This window comes from Pelecanus crispus, chromosome 1, assembly GCF_030463565.1.
Source record: "Pelecanus crispus isolate bPelCri1 chromosome 1, bPelCri1.pri, whole genome shotgun sequence".
NCBI classification, from domain to species: Eukaryota; Metazoa; Chordata; class Aves; order Pelecaniformes; family Pelecanidae; genus Pelecanus; species Pelecanus crispus.
In genome coordinates, this window is record NC_134643.1 from 105080343 (window position 1) to 105100827 (window position 20485).

At 39.1% G+C, this 20485-nt stretch overlaps 1 protein-coding gene across 1 annotated transcript in view; it reads right to left on the reverse strand.

Moving 5' to 3' along the window:
• Positions 1 to 5356: 5356 nt before the first annotated feature.
• The window catches only part of PROS1 (protein S), a 32963-nt gene continuing 17834 nt past the window's right edge, over positions 5357 to 20485 (reverse strand). The window contains exons 8-15 of the mRNA XM_075715291.1: positions 18449 to 18570; positions 15808 to 15926; positions 13528 to 13717; positions 12371 to 12538; positions 11124 to 11292; positions 9362 to 9510; positions 8462 to 8675; positions 5357 to 5502 (exon numbers count right to left, since the gene is read on the reverse strand). Of these exons, the coding sequence (XP_075571406.1) occupies positions 5357 to 5502; positions 8462 to 8675; positions 9362 to 9510; positions 11124 to 11292; positions 12371 to 12538; positions 13528 to 13717; positions 15808 to 15926; positions 18449 to 18570 (1277 nt within the window). The remainder of the gene's footprint in view (positions 5503 to 8461; positions 8676 to 9361; positions 9511 to 11123; positions 11293 to 12370; positions 12539 to 13527; positions 13718 to 15807; positions 15927 to 18448; positions 18571 to 20485) is intronic.

Consider the following 20485-nt stretch of genomic DNA (forward strand, 5'->3'; position numbering starts at 1 on the left):
CCTGTGACCAGCTGGTGGGAATGATCAAGCACTCTGTGATAGGCTAGAAAAGAGTAAGGCTTGCTCATAATGACAGGGTTTTTTTGTTTTGTTTTGTTTTTTAAATGGAGTTTTGGTTGATGGGAATCATACCAGGACTTGAAGAAGGGAAAAACCTTTCCTGGAAAGGTAAGCTACTGCTGACTGGCAATCAGAAATATTGGCTGTTTTATACATCAGCTGTTCTTTCTTGAGGTTTGCTTTAAGCAAAGCTGTTTTTATTCTGTACCTTCTGTGCTACCCAAAACTTGCAACAATTCACATACAATTTAGCATGTGCCTTATGGTGGTCTTCTTATGGCCTACTAATTAACACCTTACCTTTAATTAATATTTTCTTTATGGTATCATAAATAAAACCACTAGTAAGTTCTCGAAGTGTTGCTTTCTAGTCCTGTGGCCCTTGCCACCTCTTCAGTTCACTTATGCTGGGTGTCAGCATTGCCATTAGAATGTGCTTCCCCCACTGGTGCTGTGGCAGACCTTCAGCAGAGGAAGTTTGACCCAATCAGGGAAGAACGAAGCTAATTCTGGCCCTGTCTCTAAAAAAGCTAATTATACAGCTTTTTGTAAGTGCGGAGCAGTGTGTTGTTGCATTGGGTTTTATTTACCTCTTAACTGGGGGATGGGAGGGAAGGGAAGCAAAGCACAGCTTCTTAATGAGCATTAAGAAACAAGGCGCTACTTTGGAACTTGCGAAAGTAAAGTAAGATTTTTCAAAAGTGCTTCAAGGACTTATTTTGCTTCTGAGGAAAGGCGAGCAAGAAACTCAATCTGTAGCAGGACTGGCATCGCAAACTAGAGTCTTGTGCTCTCAGTGTCTTCGGTTACTCTTCTAATGGCAGATACTGAAAAGCAACCTGCAGTCCTTGTTTAAGCTCCAGTTTACATGCAAGCAGGCCTGTTCAAATGCATCCATTTGTAAAGCTGGCCTTGGGGAGGCAGGGACGCAGCCCTGACTTTTGAACAAACTGTTGCCCTGCTGGATGATGTGAAATTGCTAAGTGAGGCTAAAAAGTGAGCTGTGATTTCTTTGAATGTTTATGTGTTTGGAGGGGTGTAGAGTGGAAGAGAGAGGAAAGGAGGTAGAAACATCTATTGGATCAAATTAGCTTGTGGGTTTTGGTATATGTGGTGTTTTGTGGGTTTTTTGGGGGGGTTAGTGTTTTATCTGATGGGTTTTGTGCGTGTCCGTCCGCCTCCCAAGTGCTCAGCTAGACCGCATAGAAGCCAGCGCACCAAGGTGGACTGGGTTTCTGCCTCTTTGGTGCTTCCAAAATCAAAAGGCAGAAGCAAAGTACCATGCTACTTCAAAAATCTTCTGGCACAGACTGCTGCATAGGATGCTTTTATGTTAATGTTTGTGTATGAAAATGTTAATTATGCCAACAGTACTTTTAAAAGTATTTTTGCACACCTGACTTCCCCAAAATGCACCTGCTTATGGTGGGGGCAGGGGGATGTGTGTAGTGTGGTGCATGCTTTTTGCTGTATATGTTGTTGCATTTCCCATGGTCCTCATCCGGAATGACAAGATGTGGGGGGGAATCTGTGGCTCTGCAGACGTACATTGTATAATACTGCTTGCTTGTTACTCCTGTTTTTTCCACTTTCCTAGTTTGCTGAGATGCTACAAGTTCCTAAAAAACAAAACAAAAAAGCCCCTACCCACAAACTTTTTTTTTTTTTAAAAAAAGCAACGTAATTAAGTCCTGACTAACATACAGCTGTGTTGATTTGCAACCACTTGATTGATTCAATACAAGTGTCTGTAAGTAACATACTAGTTCTGTTACTCAGAACCTGCTTATGATTTAGCTGCTTACTCACATATTGGAATGTAACTACCCTTAGAGCAAAAGGATATGACCAGTGTAACAATGGGGGTATAGTCATTTTGCGGATAGGAAGCATTTTTTTAAAAACATGAATGGTAAACCATGTTACAATGAAGTTTTAGTAGGTAGTCAGGAGAGAGGTTTCTGTACATGCTCCTTTATTTCCAACGATAGCACTGCGGTATTTCCATCTTGTTGGTGCTTTCGTACCAACATGTCAGGTAATAAGCGATCGAAAATGACAGGAACCAAGGTCATTTAGCTCAGTCCTGCAGCAGCAGTTCAGTGGTCAGGAAAAGAATGTGGGACAAAACCAGAGTCTGAGTAGCTCAGTACTTTTTTTATTCACAAAGTGATGCCTGCCTCACCCCTTTGGTATTAGCTCCTATGGTTTTCCTTGTATCTAATTTTTTTGGTACATAGCTGTTCTTTTTGGCAGATGAAACATAAAATTGCTCCCAAATCAGGGCGAGCATTTTGATATAACAAGGTAGCTGAGGCAGCAAAATATTAAGCATGTACATATGACCAATGTCAGTGCATTGTTCAGTGATAGGCAGGACTAAAATGACTGAAAATGAGTTTGGCCTCTCTTTCTTTGACAGCTCTAGAGCTCATCTTGAATATCAGCAGTGAAGGTGTTTGCACACAATCTAGCCAGTTATCTCTACCAGGAGACACGCAGACATTAAAGCATGTAAAGTAAGCTTAGATCAGGCATATAAGCAGGAAGCTGCTCTAGTATAAATGAGAACCAATTCCATGACTAGATTTCATTTTCAAGGAAATTAGGACATACTGATTTGTAGCACTTGGTGCACAGGAGCTGAAAAAGCACAGAGCAGGTCCAGCTGTTCTGTATAAACACTGAATGGTCCTTGCTGAAATGATTATGCCTAAAAATACAATTAAATACATCTGATGAAGGAGAAAAGATAGGAATCAATAACTTTCACTGATCTCCTTTCTTCCACATGTAGTTTTAAAAAAAGCTTAATTTCCTCAGGCAATATTAAACAATTAATAAACTTAAAAATTTATCTAGAGAATATGGATGCCTATTTAGGTAGCATATTATTTGAGCCAATTCTTTTTTTTTTTTTTGAGGAAGATTATCACAATCTCCAGAGTAAGCCATTTGACCGCTAGAACAAGTATCACACAGCGACAATGAAGAAAGATATGCAAGTACAACTTAAAATGAAAAGAAACTTGCAAATGCTGCTTTAATTATTACAATAGGGAGGCACTTTTACATTAAAAAAACCCAAAGTGCAGAGGTTTCATTATAACTACAATACTCTAAAATATTCTTCCATGAAAACAAAAAGAAATGGTGTCTGTGTGGAAAACTTAAGTTGTTTTTGTTTTCTCTAATTTTACCTCTATACCATTTATTACACTTAAACAAAACCTGAAAACCAAAACAAACCTTTTCTTCTGTTCACATAGGCCTACATAAGCATTTAAAGTACTGCTGACACTTTACTTTGTGTTCCTCATCTCATCATTTCTGTGTTTGTTGTACAAGGCAAAGAGGCTGACCCCAGGGCTTTCCAGAAATTAGTGGGTGCTGCTGAGATACTATAAATGAAGTAATTGCATGTATTTGATGTCAAAAGCCCCAATTAAGCTGCGTCTTGCATGCAAAACCTGCTTATTTTAGTCAAGTTATTCTTCAACTTAGGCCCAAATGAAGAATGTGTGTGTTGGGATGGGAGGAGGGCAGGGAGGCATACTTTCCTGCAGTTATTTCCCCTCCATGGAATCTGGAGAAATCAAAGCTTTTTTACAAGCCATTGTAGAAAAGTGAACTACTAGTTCACTGGCAATTAGCCCCTGGGTGTCAGCTGTATGGTATTCCTGCTGTGATAAGCAGCTACGTATGAACCAGCGCTGGACAGATTTGGAGACTGTAGTGAGGCTGGCTGGTGTGAAAGTCGGAGCAAATCCTGTACTACATTACACAAGTGGGAAGTGAAGTTAACAATAACCTCAGACAAAGCAATAATGTTGAAAAATGGGTTCAGATTCTGCAATACTGATGTACTAATGTTAGTACTCAACAATGAAAGAAACCTCACTACTGTCACTAGGAATACCTCTGGAGAAAGGCAATCCTCTGAATGAATACTGTCACAATCCATTTCCACTTCAACGTCTCAAGTCAAGAAATCAAACCTCAGGTCAAGAATCCTGGCAGATAAATGTCTCTCTGGTTGATAGATGAGAGTATATATTCATCGCTTACAGCAATTCTCTTGCTATTTATTTGGTTTGGGGTTAACAAAACCACTAGGTGAGCTGCACAGGGAGGCTTCTGGTTGTGTGAAAATGAGGTTGGAAGTGGAAAGAACACTCAAAGGATGTGAAAGAAATATTAGAAACGCTTGAAATAAGCACATCTGAGGAAAACAATACTTTTCTAATTACCTGTTCCATTAAAGTTGGCTGAGCAGAATATGGCTTTACATTCTGATGTTACTAGCAAAATTTAGGCTTTCAAGTATGTCAAAACCACAGCTGCAACTGGCTCACAAATAAATCTCTTCTGGGGCTCTGTGAATGCAAGGTTGACCTAAATAAAGGGAATATGATGGACCATTAGAGGGTGTTCATATTGAGGAGTACTAGATTTGTCATGAATGGAAGAAACGCTTCCTGCAATTTCTCAGCTTTACTTGGCAAATTCCAGTCTGATGTCCTGTGATGAAGACTAGAGCTCCTTCTTTCAAGCTATCTCCTCTGTTTTCCAAAATTGCCTGGGGCGTATTTTAACTCACTTTGAAAGTAAATTACCTGACCTAATCCAGAACTCTGTTAAGAGTCTAAAGCTGGGTTCATAAAATAGAAGAATAAAGCTGGTATACAAGAGCTATTTTCAAAAACCAAGCTACTTACAAAAACATTTTAGTTTTGAAGTTGTTTTACCAATATTGATACAACTTGTAAACATATTCACAGAGAGCTCGGGCTCTGGATTCCAAGGTATTTTTCCTTTACCAAAAGCACATATTACAAAACCTGTAAAGATTTCTCTTTGTATGTTATGCTTTGACAAGTTTAATGAGACTAGTTTTGTTTAGATTCAAATACATTACCAAAATTTGCAACTTGTAACTTGTGCTGATGTATGAAAAATAAGAAGTAAAACTGTTTCTAAACAGAACTTCCTGAACTTTCTTGCCAAACTAAATATATCAAGGGCATACTATGAACACAGAAGATAAATTTAGCTTTAAGATTTATCACAGATATGAATAAAAGAACATTTTACAGAATTTTGATCTTGATTGTCTCTTTACAGCTGAAAAGAGGGGATTCCCCCCCCCCCCCCTTCTATAGAAAAGGGCGGAAAAACATGCTGTTTATAATTCTCCTGGCACATATTGAATAAAATAATACAGGCTTCATTATGGCATGAGACTAATTACGCAAATTACATCTGAAAGAAAAAAGTTAAATTAAGAATTTAATGGTTACTGCATAATCAGTGGGCACGAGTGAGATCTAATGTCATTGTGTTTAGAAATGGCTTCATCCAGATCCAGCTGTCTGTTGTTGACCTTCACCTCCATGCAGCCATTATAAAAAGCGGTTACTAACGTAGCACCCAGAGGAACATCTGCACAGAAACACATTCAATTTATTAGGCCAAGGCATACAAATTCTTATGTATTTTTCAATTAGCAAAAACATGGGGAATACTCCATTCCCTGTCCATTAGTCAGCCATGGGAGAAAAGAGCAATCTGGCAGGAAACACTTAAGTTCTTCTCCCTTTTCTTTAAGATTGAGATAAAGTCGGCAAAGCTCAGAAAGGTCAGTAAAGTTTGAAATATACATTAGAAGTCTATTCCCATCCTGAAACCTAACTACATGAATGTTTTTCATAGTAGTATTTTCTGTATTAACAACCATGAACCAATATTTTGTTTCCTGGAGTCCACTGTTCTTGTCCTGACCTACAAACAGATGTTTATGGGTTTAGAGGTCATAGAAAGAACCATCTTGCTTTTGCCAGAAAGCTACTCTGGATCAAATCTGCAAGTTCTCAGATAGGGGACCCCTGGGAACTCTACTCATTTTATTGCTTCCCTACTGCTGCTTCAAAGTGAACTCTCTGTAAAAGACTTGCTTTATCTGTTGCTCATTTAGGTACTCTTTGGGCTATGGCAACATCAGATCATGGATACGCTTCCAGGAAATGATCTGTTAAGCACAAAATAAAGCAGGCATTGCTCTGAGGTCTTAGGGTACAACTTAATTATTACAAGGTAGACATAAGGGGATCCAGGTACCTTAAGCAACTAGAATGAGGATGCCTAGAAGCTGATCTCAAGAGCATAATTTTTTTTTTTTCCAGATGTTAATCATCCTATCCCTCTTAGAAGACAGGCTTGATTGTCTGGCGAACGAGAAATGTTACTTCCTTGTGATTTTATTTTGCTGTAAGCTGAGGTACTGCACGAATGATCCTGTAGAACTCTGCCCTTCTGATCTTTTTACTCCACTGATGATAACACTGCTGTCATAGAACTGTGCAGGTCTCATTTAGCCTGCACTGGTTGTGCTGAATTAATTAACAAAGAGGCATATTCCCAACACTGTTACTAGTTTGAAGACATGTATCAAAAATAGGGACTTCTGGTCTTCATGAAATGCATATTTTTGTTAGGTGTCTTTTAACCACAAAGTTCTGTGCACTGCAGCTCAGTGTGAGGATCCTTACCTACCTTTTTATACTGCTCAGTAATCCCAGAGGCTTTTCAGGGGTGAGTCAGAGCAAGTAAATAAATCAGTGTAAGCCAAACTGGCTGTACGCAAGGACCTAAAGTAGTTTTCCTGTATTACTTTTTCCCTCTTTGGTAATGGAAGAGGCTCCTTTGGATAACATGGGGTTTTTCGTTGCTTTTTTCAGACACTAAGGAGAAACTGTTTACGCATACAGAGTTGGGTTTTTTTTTTTGTTACTTGGCATGTTGAAGATTCTTTTTAAAACTCAGAGATTACACTTATTTTAAGGAACAGCAAGTACCTAATACTTGCTTCTTATCTATTTGGGATGCATGACAGAAGCCAAGGTCTTAGCTCTTAAGATTCCAATTACCCTGTGGCTAGCAATGTACTAGAAAGAATCATTTAAATATCACAAAGATGAAGAGGTCTAAAATATGACCAGAATCTTAGTTAAGTTACTATGGCTCAGTTAAGCTACTGACTTACCTCTACTAAGTAAATACTGACTTCATCTCTCTTAAAAGTGAGCAGGTGCTACAAAAACACCGATGCTCGTCTATTGCAGTATGTGACGGTACTGCACCATTAGTGCATCCTTCTCATTCTACACATTCAATTTGAATTGAACTCAACTGGTTATCTGGTTTCTAAGATATTGCATATCCATTCAAAAACAAAATTAGAGGAGAAATTGTCATATTTGGTGCCTAAATCTTGTTACCTCCTTCATTACCAGTGTATGAAGACTTGCAGAGAACAAGTTCCAACATATGGCCCAGGATACCACTTCAGACAGAGGCTGTGGTACCTGCAGTGCTGCCCTAAACACCTTGCTTCTATTCTTACAAGCGAGTCTAGAGGATGGAACCATAATTCCAATTTCCTCTGTGTACACTACCTTGGAAGAAATGCCTAAATAGATCATCTCCAATGGATACACAGTTCCTCCCCTCTTTCTACTCCTATGCACCCTTGTCTCCTGCAGAAGAAACACACTGCAGATAAAGACCAGTTATATCTGGGGCAGTGCTATGACACTGCAGCCTACACATAAAATGGTTGTCAATTCAAGATTGTGTTGGTCAAACTCTTAGAATTCCTTTAGGAATTGTGACTTATTCTCCCTAAAATAACTTTAAAAGAGGATACAGACAAGGTCTGCCAGTAGTAACGTTGTAACCATGGTGCCTTTCCTCTACCAGTTTCCAAGTTTGAGGATCTTGGGCTTTGAAAACTCCTCGTCTGTGGCAATGCTATTTTTCTTCATGATTCATCCTGAAGACAAACTGTTTTATAGACAAGCATGTGTACAGTTCCTGTACAAATAATGCTTGTACATGTCTTAAGACTGGGGATACACTTGCAGCTTGCTTTAAACAAAATATTTGCTGTTTCAACACATTTTCTGTCTCAGAGATTGCCAGTCATCTATTGCCCAGAGTTTAATTGCTGAAACCCTATTCCCGACTTCTCCTTCTGCGCTTCTGACACTATTTACCTCCAAATGCCTGGTTTTCTTACATGCTTGATGCAGTTCCTAAACTGTGCCAGCTGGTGGCATTTCAGAAATATGCAATGCTCCTCCCCAGCTCAAAAATCAAGACATTTTTCGAATTCAAACCTCTAGAGAGAGAGACTCATGCCTTTTAACAGGCCTAATAATGCTACTGTTGAAAAGCAGGCTCCCTCAAAAGCTGAATAGAATGGATGAAACAAGAAGCACTTGGGGGGGGGGGGGGAAACCTGTTTTTTTTGTACAGTTGTAGGCTTTGTCTAGCTTGGGTGAGGCTGAATATCAACAGGCTTGTACAAACAATCAAATTAATGAAAAGAAATATAAATCACCTGGCAGGCCGCCCAAGTAGGTAACAACATTTGCCATCATTGCTTGATGCAGGATAGACAGTTGCTCTGAATTGCTTCTGTCTGTGTGTGAATCAACAGACAGTTCAAGCTGCTGTTTGGTTACTACAAGTCCAACCAGGACTCTTCTGGGTGTACATAACTTCTTTGATTCCAGATGTGCAACAGTGATGTTTCCAATGGTCACAATGATTTTCTAAATGGAAGAATGGTAGGTCACAAAAGATGTCACATGTAACTTTAACACACAATTTTACTTAGTTCTGATGCATTTTATATTTGGAAGTAGAAGAAAAGGAAATGTTAGAGCCACATTTTAAAAACTGGTACCTTCTGTTTCTCTTAAAGGCAAAAGGAGTACTGCTACAGCTTCAAAGGTAACCAAGTGTTCACTATAGGTTCTTATTTTGGGCAAAAGCATGGATTAGCCATGGTGTATAATCATGCTCTACCTTGGGATGCCTGATGTAAACAGAGGTAAATGAAAGCTTAAGGACAAAAGGATCTGTTTGTAAATTGAAACTAACATGATGCCATTACTGTAATAGCATCATTCTACTTCTGTCATATTCCTCTTTCTGCTTTGTGCATTTGGAAGGAAAGGTTAAAGAAGACATGATGTAAATGTATAGTACCTCACATAAGAGTGCTTAGTGCTTAGTCACTGCTGTAGCAATCGTTAATAGTAATGTATTTTCTGCCCATCACTATACGATCTAAGAGCTTTTCAAAATATTAATTCAGCCTACCAGCTCCACTGCAAGTGCGAGTAGCTTTTTTTTTTAGTTTGATTTTTCACAAATGAAGTAGTAAGTTAAGTGAGACAAAAACAAGAGGTGTGACTTATATGCATATCAGCTGCTATGATAATTGTAAGATCACCTGTAAGTCAGAAGAGTTAGAGTCCACTATGGACAAAGCAAGAGGCACTGTTTCATTAGAAACCAAGGCAAACATAACACCAGTGTCTGTGGATGGGCGAATAGTCATAGTCACATTTATTAGCCAATCTTCAGCACTGTCAAGATTATCTGTTTTAAAAAGAATAATTCAAATTAATAAATCCATCTGCTAATGAAAAATTAATATGGTGTTAAAATTAGTATTTAATCTGCTCCCACTGTGGAAAAATTAGTACTAATCTCCAGAAAAAACAGTGAACTTTGGAACTTTTAGAAAGAACTATAAGTCTATTTAGAAAAAAAAAAAAACAAACAAAAAACAAACCCAAAACAACATCAATCCTGCATCTTTCCTAATCTTCTGTGCTTATTGGACTTTTTTTTGCTACCTTCTCCATTCTAACATGGAATAGCTGCCACATTCATTAGAGATCAGTTCAAAATTAAACCCAAAAACTTAATTTACTCATAAATTGCTGCCACTGAGTAGAAGATTGTCAGTTCTCATACACTTTTACATTCCAAAGCAGTTCCACTATTAAAATGGGAATATGCAGGTACATAAAGTAAATATGCAGATGGTGCAAATATAATTTCATATGATACATTCATAGTGAAGCTAATACAAATTTGTCATCTTTTGTATCTTTTCTTTCAGTGTGTCTTCCCTGCCCCCCCTACCCCCAGTCAAATCTATAGTTTCTTGATTTCTAGTCATTTCTTGAGGAAGCAGAAATCCTAAAACATGAGGTGAGGTTATATTCCTCACAAAGCCAAATGGGCAGGGAGACAGTGGGCTATAACAGCTCATAGAAGGGTAGCAGTAGGTGTGAGCAGCCTCCTGGATTTGGGGGGGCGGGGGGAGGGGGTGAGAGGGTGAGAACAAAAAGGAGAGGGGGGTAAAGTCATGGCAGCAGCCCCAAACACAAGGGTCAGGAGGAGTCATAGCAGCATGGTGTTAGTGAATGAACAGGAGGAAAGCTGAGGACACTTCAGCGGCATAGGAAACTCTAATGTAAGTTGGTTGGAAGCACAGAATGTAAAAAGCTGGAGAAACCTTTTGAACTGGGCTAGGGAATTTAAAGAAAAGGCCTGGGAAAGAATAGCAAGTCCTGGGATGAAAAGGACTGGGGATCAGAGCAGGTCTGAAGGGTAGCATAGCATTTGGGATGGGGAAGAGTATAATGACAACAGGATTTGGGATGATGCTCAAGAGATGTCTCATTTTGGGCTCTCAGATGCGACGAGATCCTGGATTGGAAAGTTTGAAATTAGGACAGAAGGTCAAGCAAGAAAGTTCTGGGTTCAGGAAGGAGCAAGAGATGCACTTAAAACCTCTAGATAGGATGTATGTTTAGAAGCAGAATTGCATACACGAAACTATCAGCGATCCTTTTCTCCATCCTCAATCTTCCTTTTCTGTCAGTAATATGATAGCTTTCTCCATCGATGAACAGAGGACAGAATTAGATCTGTGGAAAGTTAATGTGTTCAACAGTGCCCATCCTTTGTAAGTAAAGAATATGCTTCCTAACCTAATGCACTTCAGAAGTTAAATGGATGACACCAATGGGATCAGAATTCTCATTCAAGCAAATTTCTAACAAAAGTTACAGGAATCATTGCTGGATGCTGTGGTGTATAGCTTAGTTTGTGTGTGTGTGTCTCTCTTTCTTTCAACAATTCATCAGTTCCATCACCAATCCAGAAAAAAATATAGGAATAGAGAGAAAAATACTCACTATAGTTTATCTGAAACTTTGCCATTCCAGTGCCAGGGTAGAAGGATCCTCTCCCCACTGCTACTAAACAGTGTTTGCTTTGTTTTTCTTGTATAACTTCTTTTACACCTGAATGTCCCTGATTCATAAGGTTCCAGGCACGAATGCACCCATCTAGCCGAGGGTTCATCTGTAGAAGAATTACAGCACTAGGTCTTTGCATTCAAAGGTGTTTTAAAAATGTTAATAATAAGGCATTACTTTAAGTATCAACTTATTTCTGGGTAGTCAATAATAGGCTTATCAATGCTACAGGTTACAGCACTTATGCTGGGACAAAACAAATGGCATGCATTTAGTACCTCAGCCTTCAAAAGGTATTTCTACTTCAATAACATTTCCCATTTTGATGCCAGTGATCTGTACAAAATACGTTGCTTCAATTTTTAAAGCTCACGCTGTCCTTTTGTTTAGGTCACAACAGCTGTTCTGTAGCTGAAATACAATGATCACTAGTACTGCTCCTTGTTCAAGGCTTCATCTTCTTGTACCAAAGTACAAAGAAATTTCTGGAATTACTTTCTATTAGGTAAAGGGATGTTGTTGTATTGTCTTCTGTATTTTTGCGTTTTTTGTATTTTTTCTCTCTGCTTCACTTTTTAAAATCCATTTTTGCTCAAAAAAAAAGTGCAGCCTTTACTGTACAGTTACTTTTTGTCTCTCTGTTTAGACTGCCAGTTAGTTTGAGGGCTCCTGGACTGAGAAGCAGACAGTTGCAACAACTTGACTGTACCCACCCCAAGCATAAGACAGAGCTGTTAAGGACGGAAGACTGAAAGAATCATGGGCTTGTCTAGGCTGGGCTATTACAAAACCTATTAAAAATGAAAGCTCATTGTGCTGCCTGCACAGTGAATTCCATACCTATTCAGAGCCTGGCAAAAGCCAGCACCAGCAACATGAATCACTCTGAAATGCTCTTGCAGCAGAAGTGGTGGTGATTTAGGGAATCTTAAAGCTATATTAGGAAACAGGCTACAGAATCCTGAAATATTAGACTAAGTGCTGTGTTTTTATAACTGACACCTAACTGAAGACAGACTACACAGCTTCATGCATGTTTACTTTCAAAACAGTGGTTTAATAACGTGATTTTAATTTTCTAAATGGATTTCATGCCATTCTTCCTTCCTCTGTGACTACTAAGTGAACAATACAAAACCAAACAAGTAATAGAACAGTATTAATCAACATTACTCTTTAGTTACCTGTTTAACAAGAGTGTTGCCCACTTTGCGAGGTAATCCTGCAATGTACACCTTAGTTTCCAAGAAACCCTCTGATTGTTTAAAAAGAGTTCCTGGGCTGTTAATACTCATCACGGCTTCTTTAGCTATTTTTACACTGATGCTGTGTTCTAGTTCTTCAACTGATATCTAGAATTAAATACAAATAATTACATATACACACACACACAAACATGTAGAATATTTTAAATACTAATTACATATACCTGTATGAAGCATTATTAATGTTTCTCTAAACATCTAACTGGTAAAATAGTTTTAATGCAGTCAACATTTACAGCATATTTAAACTTGAATCATGAGAACTGTCCATATCCATGGACACCCATGGGAGGATGATCTTCCATTCCACCCCCATCCTACTCTGGGAAAACCCATGCAGCTGATTAGTTTGTTTTATGTGCTGTAGAGTTTGCAAGAAGCTGATTTCTACAATTGCTCTATATCCAATCCACGTTTACCATACAGTTCGCCATGTCACTGTAACCTGCTACAGAGGATTGAATCTTCAGATCTGATGCAGACAAAATAGGTTCAATGTTTGCTCCTGCTATTATTAGGCATCAAAGTTGATTTTTAATCTCAAGGAAGTTGTACTGAACTGAAACATGAGGTCTATGCAGAATCCTAGCTTCTCTTGCCCCCCCTTTAAAAACAAACAAACAAAACCTAACTGATGTTAATAATTTGGTGTGATTTATAGATGGTGTAAGTGAGCAAGGCCTTCCATCTTAGGTATGCAGGCTTGAAGAACAAGATGGATTTCTGGTCTAGCAAATGTAAGACTTGCTTTCTAGACAAAGTATCCAATATCTATCACTTGACCATGCAATCACACTTTTTAATATTCTGCAGCTTCTTTTTTTGTGATTACAAAGAGTAATTCCTATGTTGCTAGCTAGTGGTAATTACCTCTTTCTCAATTGTAAACAGGTGCCAGATTTCCCCGATGTAAGGCATTCTTGTGCATTTCTTGGTTGATTTTTAAATCTGGGATTTGAGGGCATCATTTTAAGCCTTTTTAATAGTTGCTTAGTTTCTTCCTACTTTACTTATTGAGACAGAATGTTCCCATAGTGGGTTAAAAGAAGGAAAGGGGAGAGGAAAACCCAGCTTACTATATGCCACAGTCCATCATTAATGGCTTTGCCTCCACTGGTGACTTTTGTTCCAAATTCATTCTTGAATTGAATTTCAATCTTCCCATCACGAAGAGCAAGCAAGATCCATGCTGTATTGTCAAGGGATTCTGCATATAGTATAACTCCCTCTGCATCATATGTCCGGAAATCAAATTCTGCTGTAAATCTGAGTTGTGAAGAAGGAATCTTAATAAGAAGACAGGAGACATGAAATATTGTATAGCCTAGGATAACTCGTTAATAGGGTAAAAAGAAGCTCATAGATATTAACTTTTCGGGAACTCTGTATCTGAGCAGTTGTGATATTTGCAAACAATTAGTCAAAAGCAGAATCTAATGTAAGCCTTGTTCATCCAAATCCAGTGAAAAGTTTTGAGTTTAACGCCCTGAGCTGGGATTTGAAAGAGCCTTGGTTCATTTCCCAAATCTGCTATGAGCTTTACATGTGAAGACTATCACAGCCCCTTGAGTAAGGAGATAGATGTAATATTCCTATTGCATTTCGTGGAGATGTGATGTGGAAAAAATACATGATCTATGATGTGCTTCACTACAACAGTGTTGTCCTACAACAATTACAACCTAGCAATTTGCTTTGGTTACTGATGCCCTGTATATGTCATTCTCTAATTCAATGATTTGTTGTCTGGATTTTGGCAGTTAGTTGCATGTATGTATGTGGCAAAATTATGGTTTACATTATAGTACCTGTACAGTGGAAGAGAGAGAGTGTAAGTATAGTGAAAAACAGTCCTTGTCTCCTAGAACTTTTGGACTAGATAAAATAGATTAAGGATGAAAGGAGAAAACAAAGGATTTGGAAGTTAGGATTTGATGAAGACAACAAAAGAAACCAGTAAGGGAGCTGTAATTAAGAACTCCGGTCACTTTCACTCTCAGTCTTGTTTTTTGTCCACTAGATGTCATTGTCTCTCATGCAGACACACAGAAAAATTATTCTGTAATTTACACACGCACTACTAAGATAGCTTCAAATATTTATCATCTTAGGTCTTCCAGGAGAGCATTAATGCTGGGTCAACTTTGAACAGGGGCAAAGGAAAATGTTCTCAGTATTTACGTCCTTCTGTTAGGTTCTGAGGCTCTGGGGATCACCAGCAAAACAGCTGCTGCTGCTGCTGTTACCCTCAAATTGTTCGGTCAGTTAGTCAAGGAATGGTGCAATCTCAGCTGCCCCAGCGAAGAAGTCCAAGAGTAATAAAGGGGTCACTACCATTAGCAATTGTTCTGACAGCTGTAAAGGAAATCATACAGACGGTGCTCTAGACAAGGTATTGTGCTCTATCAGTGTCCTTGGAACACACTGTGAAAGGAAGCACGGGGGTGGGGGAGAAGCATTAGCCTGGCTTTGTTTCTCAGCAGTATGCATGTAGCATGTCACAGCTTCTACCCAGAGCAGAAGTGAAGTAGCAGCAACATCCAAACAAAAGCCATTTCTATATATAACTGGAAGCTGTACAGTAATTATTTTCCTATAACGTCTGAATTTTATGCTGAGAATTATAAATGCCTTCCTGTATCTGTATCACCGTCGTCCACCTTCCCCAGCCCCTGCTCTTTCCTTTGGGGAAGACTAAGCTCCTGTCATGAGGAAGCACCAATCTCTTTGCTCTCTTGTCCACAAACCAATGGGACCTACTGCCTATTAAACTTACTGCCCTCAATACTCTTCCTTTTTTGCCCATTCGTGTCTGGATCTCTTTGAACTCCTCCTAGTTCACACACCTCTCCCTGTAACAGCACTGGCAACCAGGACTGTAATGGCTGGAAGATGCCAACTCTGTTATTCGTAGATATGATCACATATGAATGCCAATGGCGCATGTCTTGCCCTAGTTGTGCAGTTTCTTGGCTGGGACACAACCACTACTGCCTCCTACCTGCTTCTGAGGTATCTGGAAGAAACTTGCTGACCTTTTAGTTTTGCCATGTAAGAGCTGCTGTCTGTACTGATGAGGTGGCTCAAGGACATGGTACAACCAATAAGGGATGCTGTACACTGACGTCAGACACATTACTCTTGCCCGTCCACTTTCAAATGACTCTAGCTTCCTCTAAGTGCTAGTATACATAGGAACTTGAGTTAATTCATTCTCCATATAAAGGTATCTTAACCAGTGAGGAGACGGTGATACAATTTATGCATGCAATGCACTCTTTCTAAATCCTCAGAAAATTAATGGAAACAAATGTCCATAATTTCAACGCATACTTTTATCAATAGCAAATGCTTACCTTGTGACATTTGGCAATTTAAACTTTAAGTACAGAACAGGAATTCCTATAAATTGCTCTGCCAGGTACAGCAGTTCGTAATTCTTTTCAAGATTCAGCGGGATACATGCAGTAACAGACTGAAAATGGTAGAGAACAAAAAAAGCTGTTAATGCATTATGATAGTTCATGAAGCAACTCCTATTGCTGGCTGTTAGCCTGTCCTTTTTATTTATTTTTTTTTTAAATTGGCTTACCTCTGTGTTTTGTTGGGTTTTTTTCTTTTTTTTTTAAACTTGAATACCTATGTACAAATGAAGGGGTATATTTTTCTTTTTGCTTGAAATGTCCACATATGTAAGCTGTTGGAGAATAACTGAGGTTGAAACACAGTTCTGGTGGACTGCAACTAATATTTAAATATTTAGTATTTGAATCAAGAATTCAAATCTTCCATCAGGCGCTTGCTTTTCACCAGGGACCTGTGACACCCACCTACTAGAGTCCTGCCAGGCTCCACTATTAAGGTTGTGTGGAATCTCAACCTGAACAGGTGTTAGAAGGGAATGGGGGCCAGAGCTGTGTCTTGAGAAGATTTAATTTAAAAAAAAAAAAAAAAATCACCTTTTATTTTCTTTATCACTATTGAGGTACAACTACTCATAGCTGAACAATCTCTAGTACGGCTAGAATCATTTACCTGGAATAAACAGTAACAATTTACAAGTGGATTAAGTAACAGATTAATAGAACATGTTGCTATCTGGCTGTTCCTTGAATGTACTTGTCCTATTTGAACTCTGGAAAGGCATGTTGATGAAATCAACATCACAATTCCTGCTGGAATAGCACCAAATTAGTATTTCTGAGAACTGTTTGTGGGGATACGAAGCTCTTAAAACTACATTCTCAGGAAAACTGTAAAAGGATTTCTAAGTATTTGCGGCAACTGAAAGGTCTACAACAGTATGTAAAACTGGGATTAATCCTAATGCTCTAGCCAAACTCAATGTGAGTAATCACAGTCAGCCAACTACAGTTGCAGTGAGAGGGGAAAAAAATGGTGTTTATTCTTTCAGGTATTCATCTACCTGAAGCTTTAAACAAAAATGTTTATATCCAGGAATAATGTATATTTTGTGTGGTGCAAGTTTAAACTAGTGAAACATTCAGTAAACCAATGTCAGGTATCTATTCTAAGGCATTGTTGACTTCTTTGTCTTCTGAAACTGTGATGTTATAGTTAAAGTAATATCTACAGTTTTGTTTTAAATGTAAAGCACTCAGATTTCCTTTAGGTACAGGGAACTAGGTGCTGCATGTGGAGAGAGTTGGGAAGACTCTTCCAGAATGTGCTTTAGAGCACCTGCCTCATTGACTAGTAGGAGCCTAAAAGTCTCTTTGATCTAAAGTTATCCCTCAAAACACCCTCTGAATATCTTCTAAATGATGGCAGTATGGTAGTCCTACAGAAGAGAATGATCAAGAATAGGTGTGAAGGGCCTTTATGTTCTCAAGACATGCTGTACTTTGTTAAAAGTTAACAATGCAGTTTGCAAACTCTGACTTCTGTATTCATGATGCAGCAGTTTTCTTAAATGTATAGGTGTTCATCCTGAATTTTATGGCTACTTCATTTTATGTCTGCTAGTGGCACTAGTCTTTGGACTGCATATATTTTCAGCTGATTAAACTATTTTTTTTTTTTTTCAATTAAAAGGCCTGAAACTAACTTCCAGATAGAGAGTTAATCACTTTTGAACAAGTGTTGCAAATAACACGTAATGAGGCTAGAAGATGCTCTTCCTATTTCATGAATAAGCAAAATGAAATATAACGACTGCAAGTGTTGTTCACATATTAAATTTCAGAAAGTACAAACATCACCCAATACATACATGCTAGAACTTGTGTCAGACCTTGTTCCTACAGTTTAAGCCAAATTGTTATACTGTGTTAGAGGTGACTTTTTGTTGGCAGTTATCTGAGCTCATCTCGCATAACAAGTCTTAGCCTGCCTGAACCTTTCAAAGTATACAGAGAACCATTCACAAGAAAATCCTTGCACTAGGATTCTCCAGAGTTCCAAATTTTCTGCTACTAAGAAATGTAAATTTTCAAACTGAGCAGTAACAGCCCATTTTGGCTGTGAGATGCTCTTCAATTGGCAAGTACTACTAAGTGCTTTTTCTTAAACTATGGCAGATGAAAACTGTGGAAAACAATCCAGTTTTTTCAACCCAAACAGGCAAAGCACAGAGTAATTCTGAAAGTGAATGAAAACTTTTGTGCAGCCTAACAAAAACCTGGGAACATATGGACAAATGGAGTATTCTGGCTCTAAGTAAGCTGAACAGGAATTATTTGTTTGATAGGAGAAAGCTGGGGCTTATTTTGGAAGCAGCAGGGAATAAAGATGACTGGCTAATGCAAGCTTCTCTTGACAGGATTCCTGTAAATGAGCACGCATGAACCAAATGGCATCTAAATCCCTACTGGGTCTGCTTTGTGAGCCAAGGCACAGCTCAGAGTCCCCAGCACCTTCTCAGAAATTTTCAGTCAGTTCTCAAATAACTTCTTATTTTCCTTAATCTAATCCTATCATCAGGAAATAGCCAACTTTGTGATTTTCCACATGGAATTTTACATAGTGCAGTTTTACCTCACAATTCTTCATGTCCTTAGAGAGCTTGAACCCTTTCTTGCCATCACAATAGCAGCTATAACTTCCTGGAGAGTTTACACAGAGTTGAGCACAAACATTTTCAGCACATTCATCAATATCTAGGAGAAATGGAAGCATACAGAAAGATTTATTCATAGCACAGACTGAAAACAAACACAATAAATTAACAGAATAATGGACAAGATGGGTTCTCTGGCATAACATGAATGCACTAGGTGACTGCTGCTAAGCTAAGCTAATGCTAATGGATGTCTCCTATGTAAAATTTACAATCCAGAATTACCTGCTGGGTGTATAAGACCTAGTAATCTGATAGAGGCCTTGTGTGCAGAGCTGGAGAATATTTGGTCTGATTTGTGAGGTAGTAGAAGCTGAGCAGTAAGGTGGCTGAATTAGGGAGAGAGACCTCAATAAATCACTACCGTTTATGGCAGAAATGCTATTCTGAGTCAGATCTCTTCCTTTCCCTATAGAAGTTGTGAAAACTTAGAGTATTAAGACTATATATGGAAAGCATGTGGAGGAAAGGATGTGCTTTATTGACATAAAACCAAAATAATCTCAGGGCAAAATACCTTTTAAAATAGCATACAATAATCTCATAAGTAAGTATGTTTCAGACAGCATCTATTTGTGGAGACCAATCTGATTTCATCTGTGAATAAGCTAAACCAAGTAAAGGAACTTCACTTTATATTTAGTAGGCTGTACCAATAAATAATTTAGAAGTAAAAGGCTGTGTAAAACGCCAATGTAACTGTTACACTCCTAATACAGAAACAAACAAGATCTCTCCTGGATAAGAGACTCTAATGAGGGTGACTTTGGGCCTCAGATCAAAGAAACTGCAATACTTGTTCTGAAACAAATGGCCTTTGTAGTGGGAATAAATTCTGTACTAATGCATGCATTTAAAATATCTGAATAGAATAGACTAGACTATTTCAGCTGGAAGGGACCTACAATGATCATCTAGTCCAACTGCCTGACCACTTCAGGGCTGACCAAAAATTAAAGCATGTTAAGGGCATTGTCCAAATGTCCCTTAAACACTGACAGGCTTGGGACATCGAACACCTCTCTAGGAAGCCTGTTCCAGTGTTTGACCACCCTCTCAGTAAAGAAAAGCTTCCTAATGTCCAGTCTAAACCTCCCCTGGCACAGCTTTGAACTATTCCCATGTGTCCTAGGGATCCCAGGGAGAAGAGCTCAGCACCTCCCCCTCTACTTCCCCTCCTCAGGAAGTTGTCGAGAGCAATGAGGTCGCCCCTCAGCCTCCTTTTCTCCAAACTAGACAAGCCCAAAGTCCTTACCTGCTCCTCACAGGACATTCCTTCTAGCCATGTCACCAGTTTTGTTGCCCTCGTCTGGACGCATTCAAGTACCTGAACACCATTCTTAAATGGTGGGGCTGAGAATTACATACAGCACTCAAGGTGAGGCCCCACCAACAGTGAATACAGCAGGATAATCACTTCTCTTGACTGGCTGGTGATGCTGTGTTTGATGCGCCCCAGGATGCGGTTTGCCCTCTTGGCTGCCAGGGCACACTGCTGACTCACATGGAGCCTGCTGTCGACCAGCACCCCCAGATCCCTTTCTGCAGGGTTGCTCTCCAGCCACTCCTCTCCCAGTTTATACTTGTGCCTGGCATTACTCCATCCTAGATGCAGAATCTGGTATTTGGACTTTTTAAATTTCATCCCATTAATCATAGCCCCATCTATCTAGATCCCTTTGCAAGGCCTCTGGTCCCTCAGGAGAGTCAACAGTACCTCCCAGTTTGGTATCATCAGCAAACTTGCTAGCTGTGCATTCAACTCCTGCATCTGGATCATTGATAAATATATTGAACAGAACTGGCCCCAGAACTGAGCCCTGAGGAACACCACTGGTGACCAGTCACCAGCCAGATGTAGCCCCAGTCACCACAACCCTTTGAGCTCTGCCCTTCAGCCAGATCTTTACCCAGTGCACCATGTACCTGCTTGTCTTACAGCTGGACAACTTATC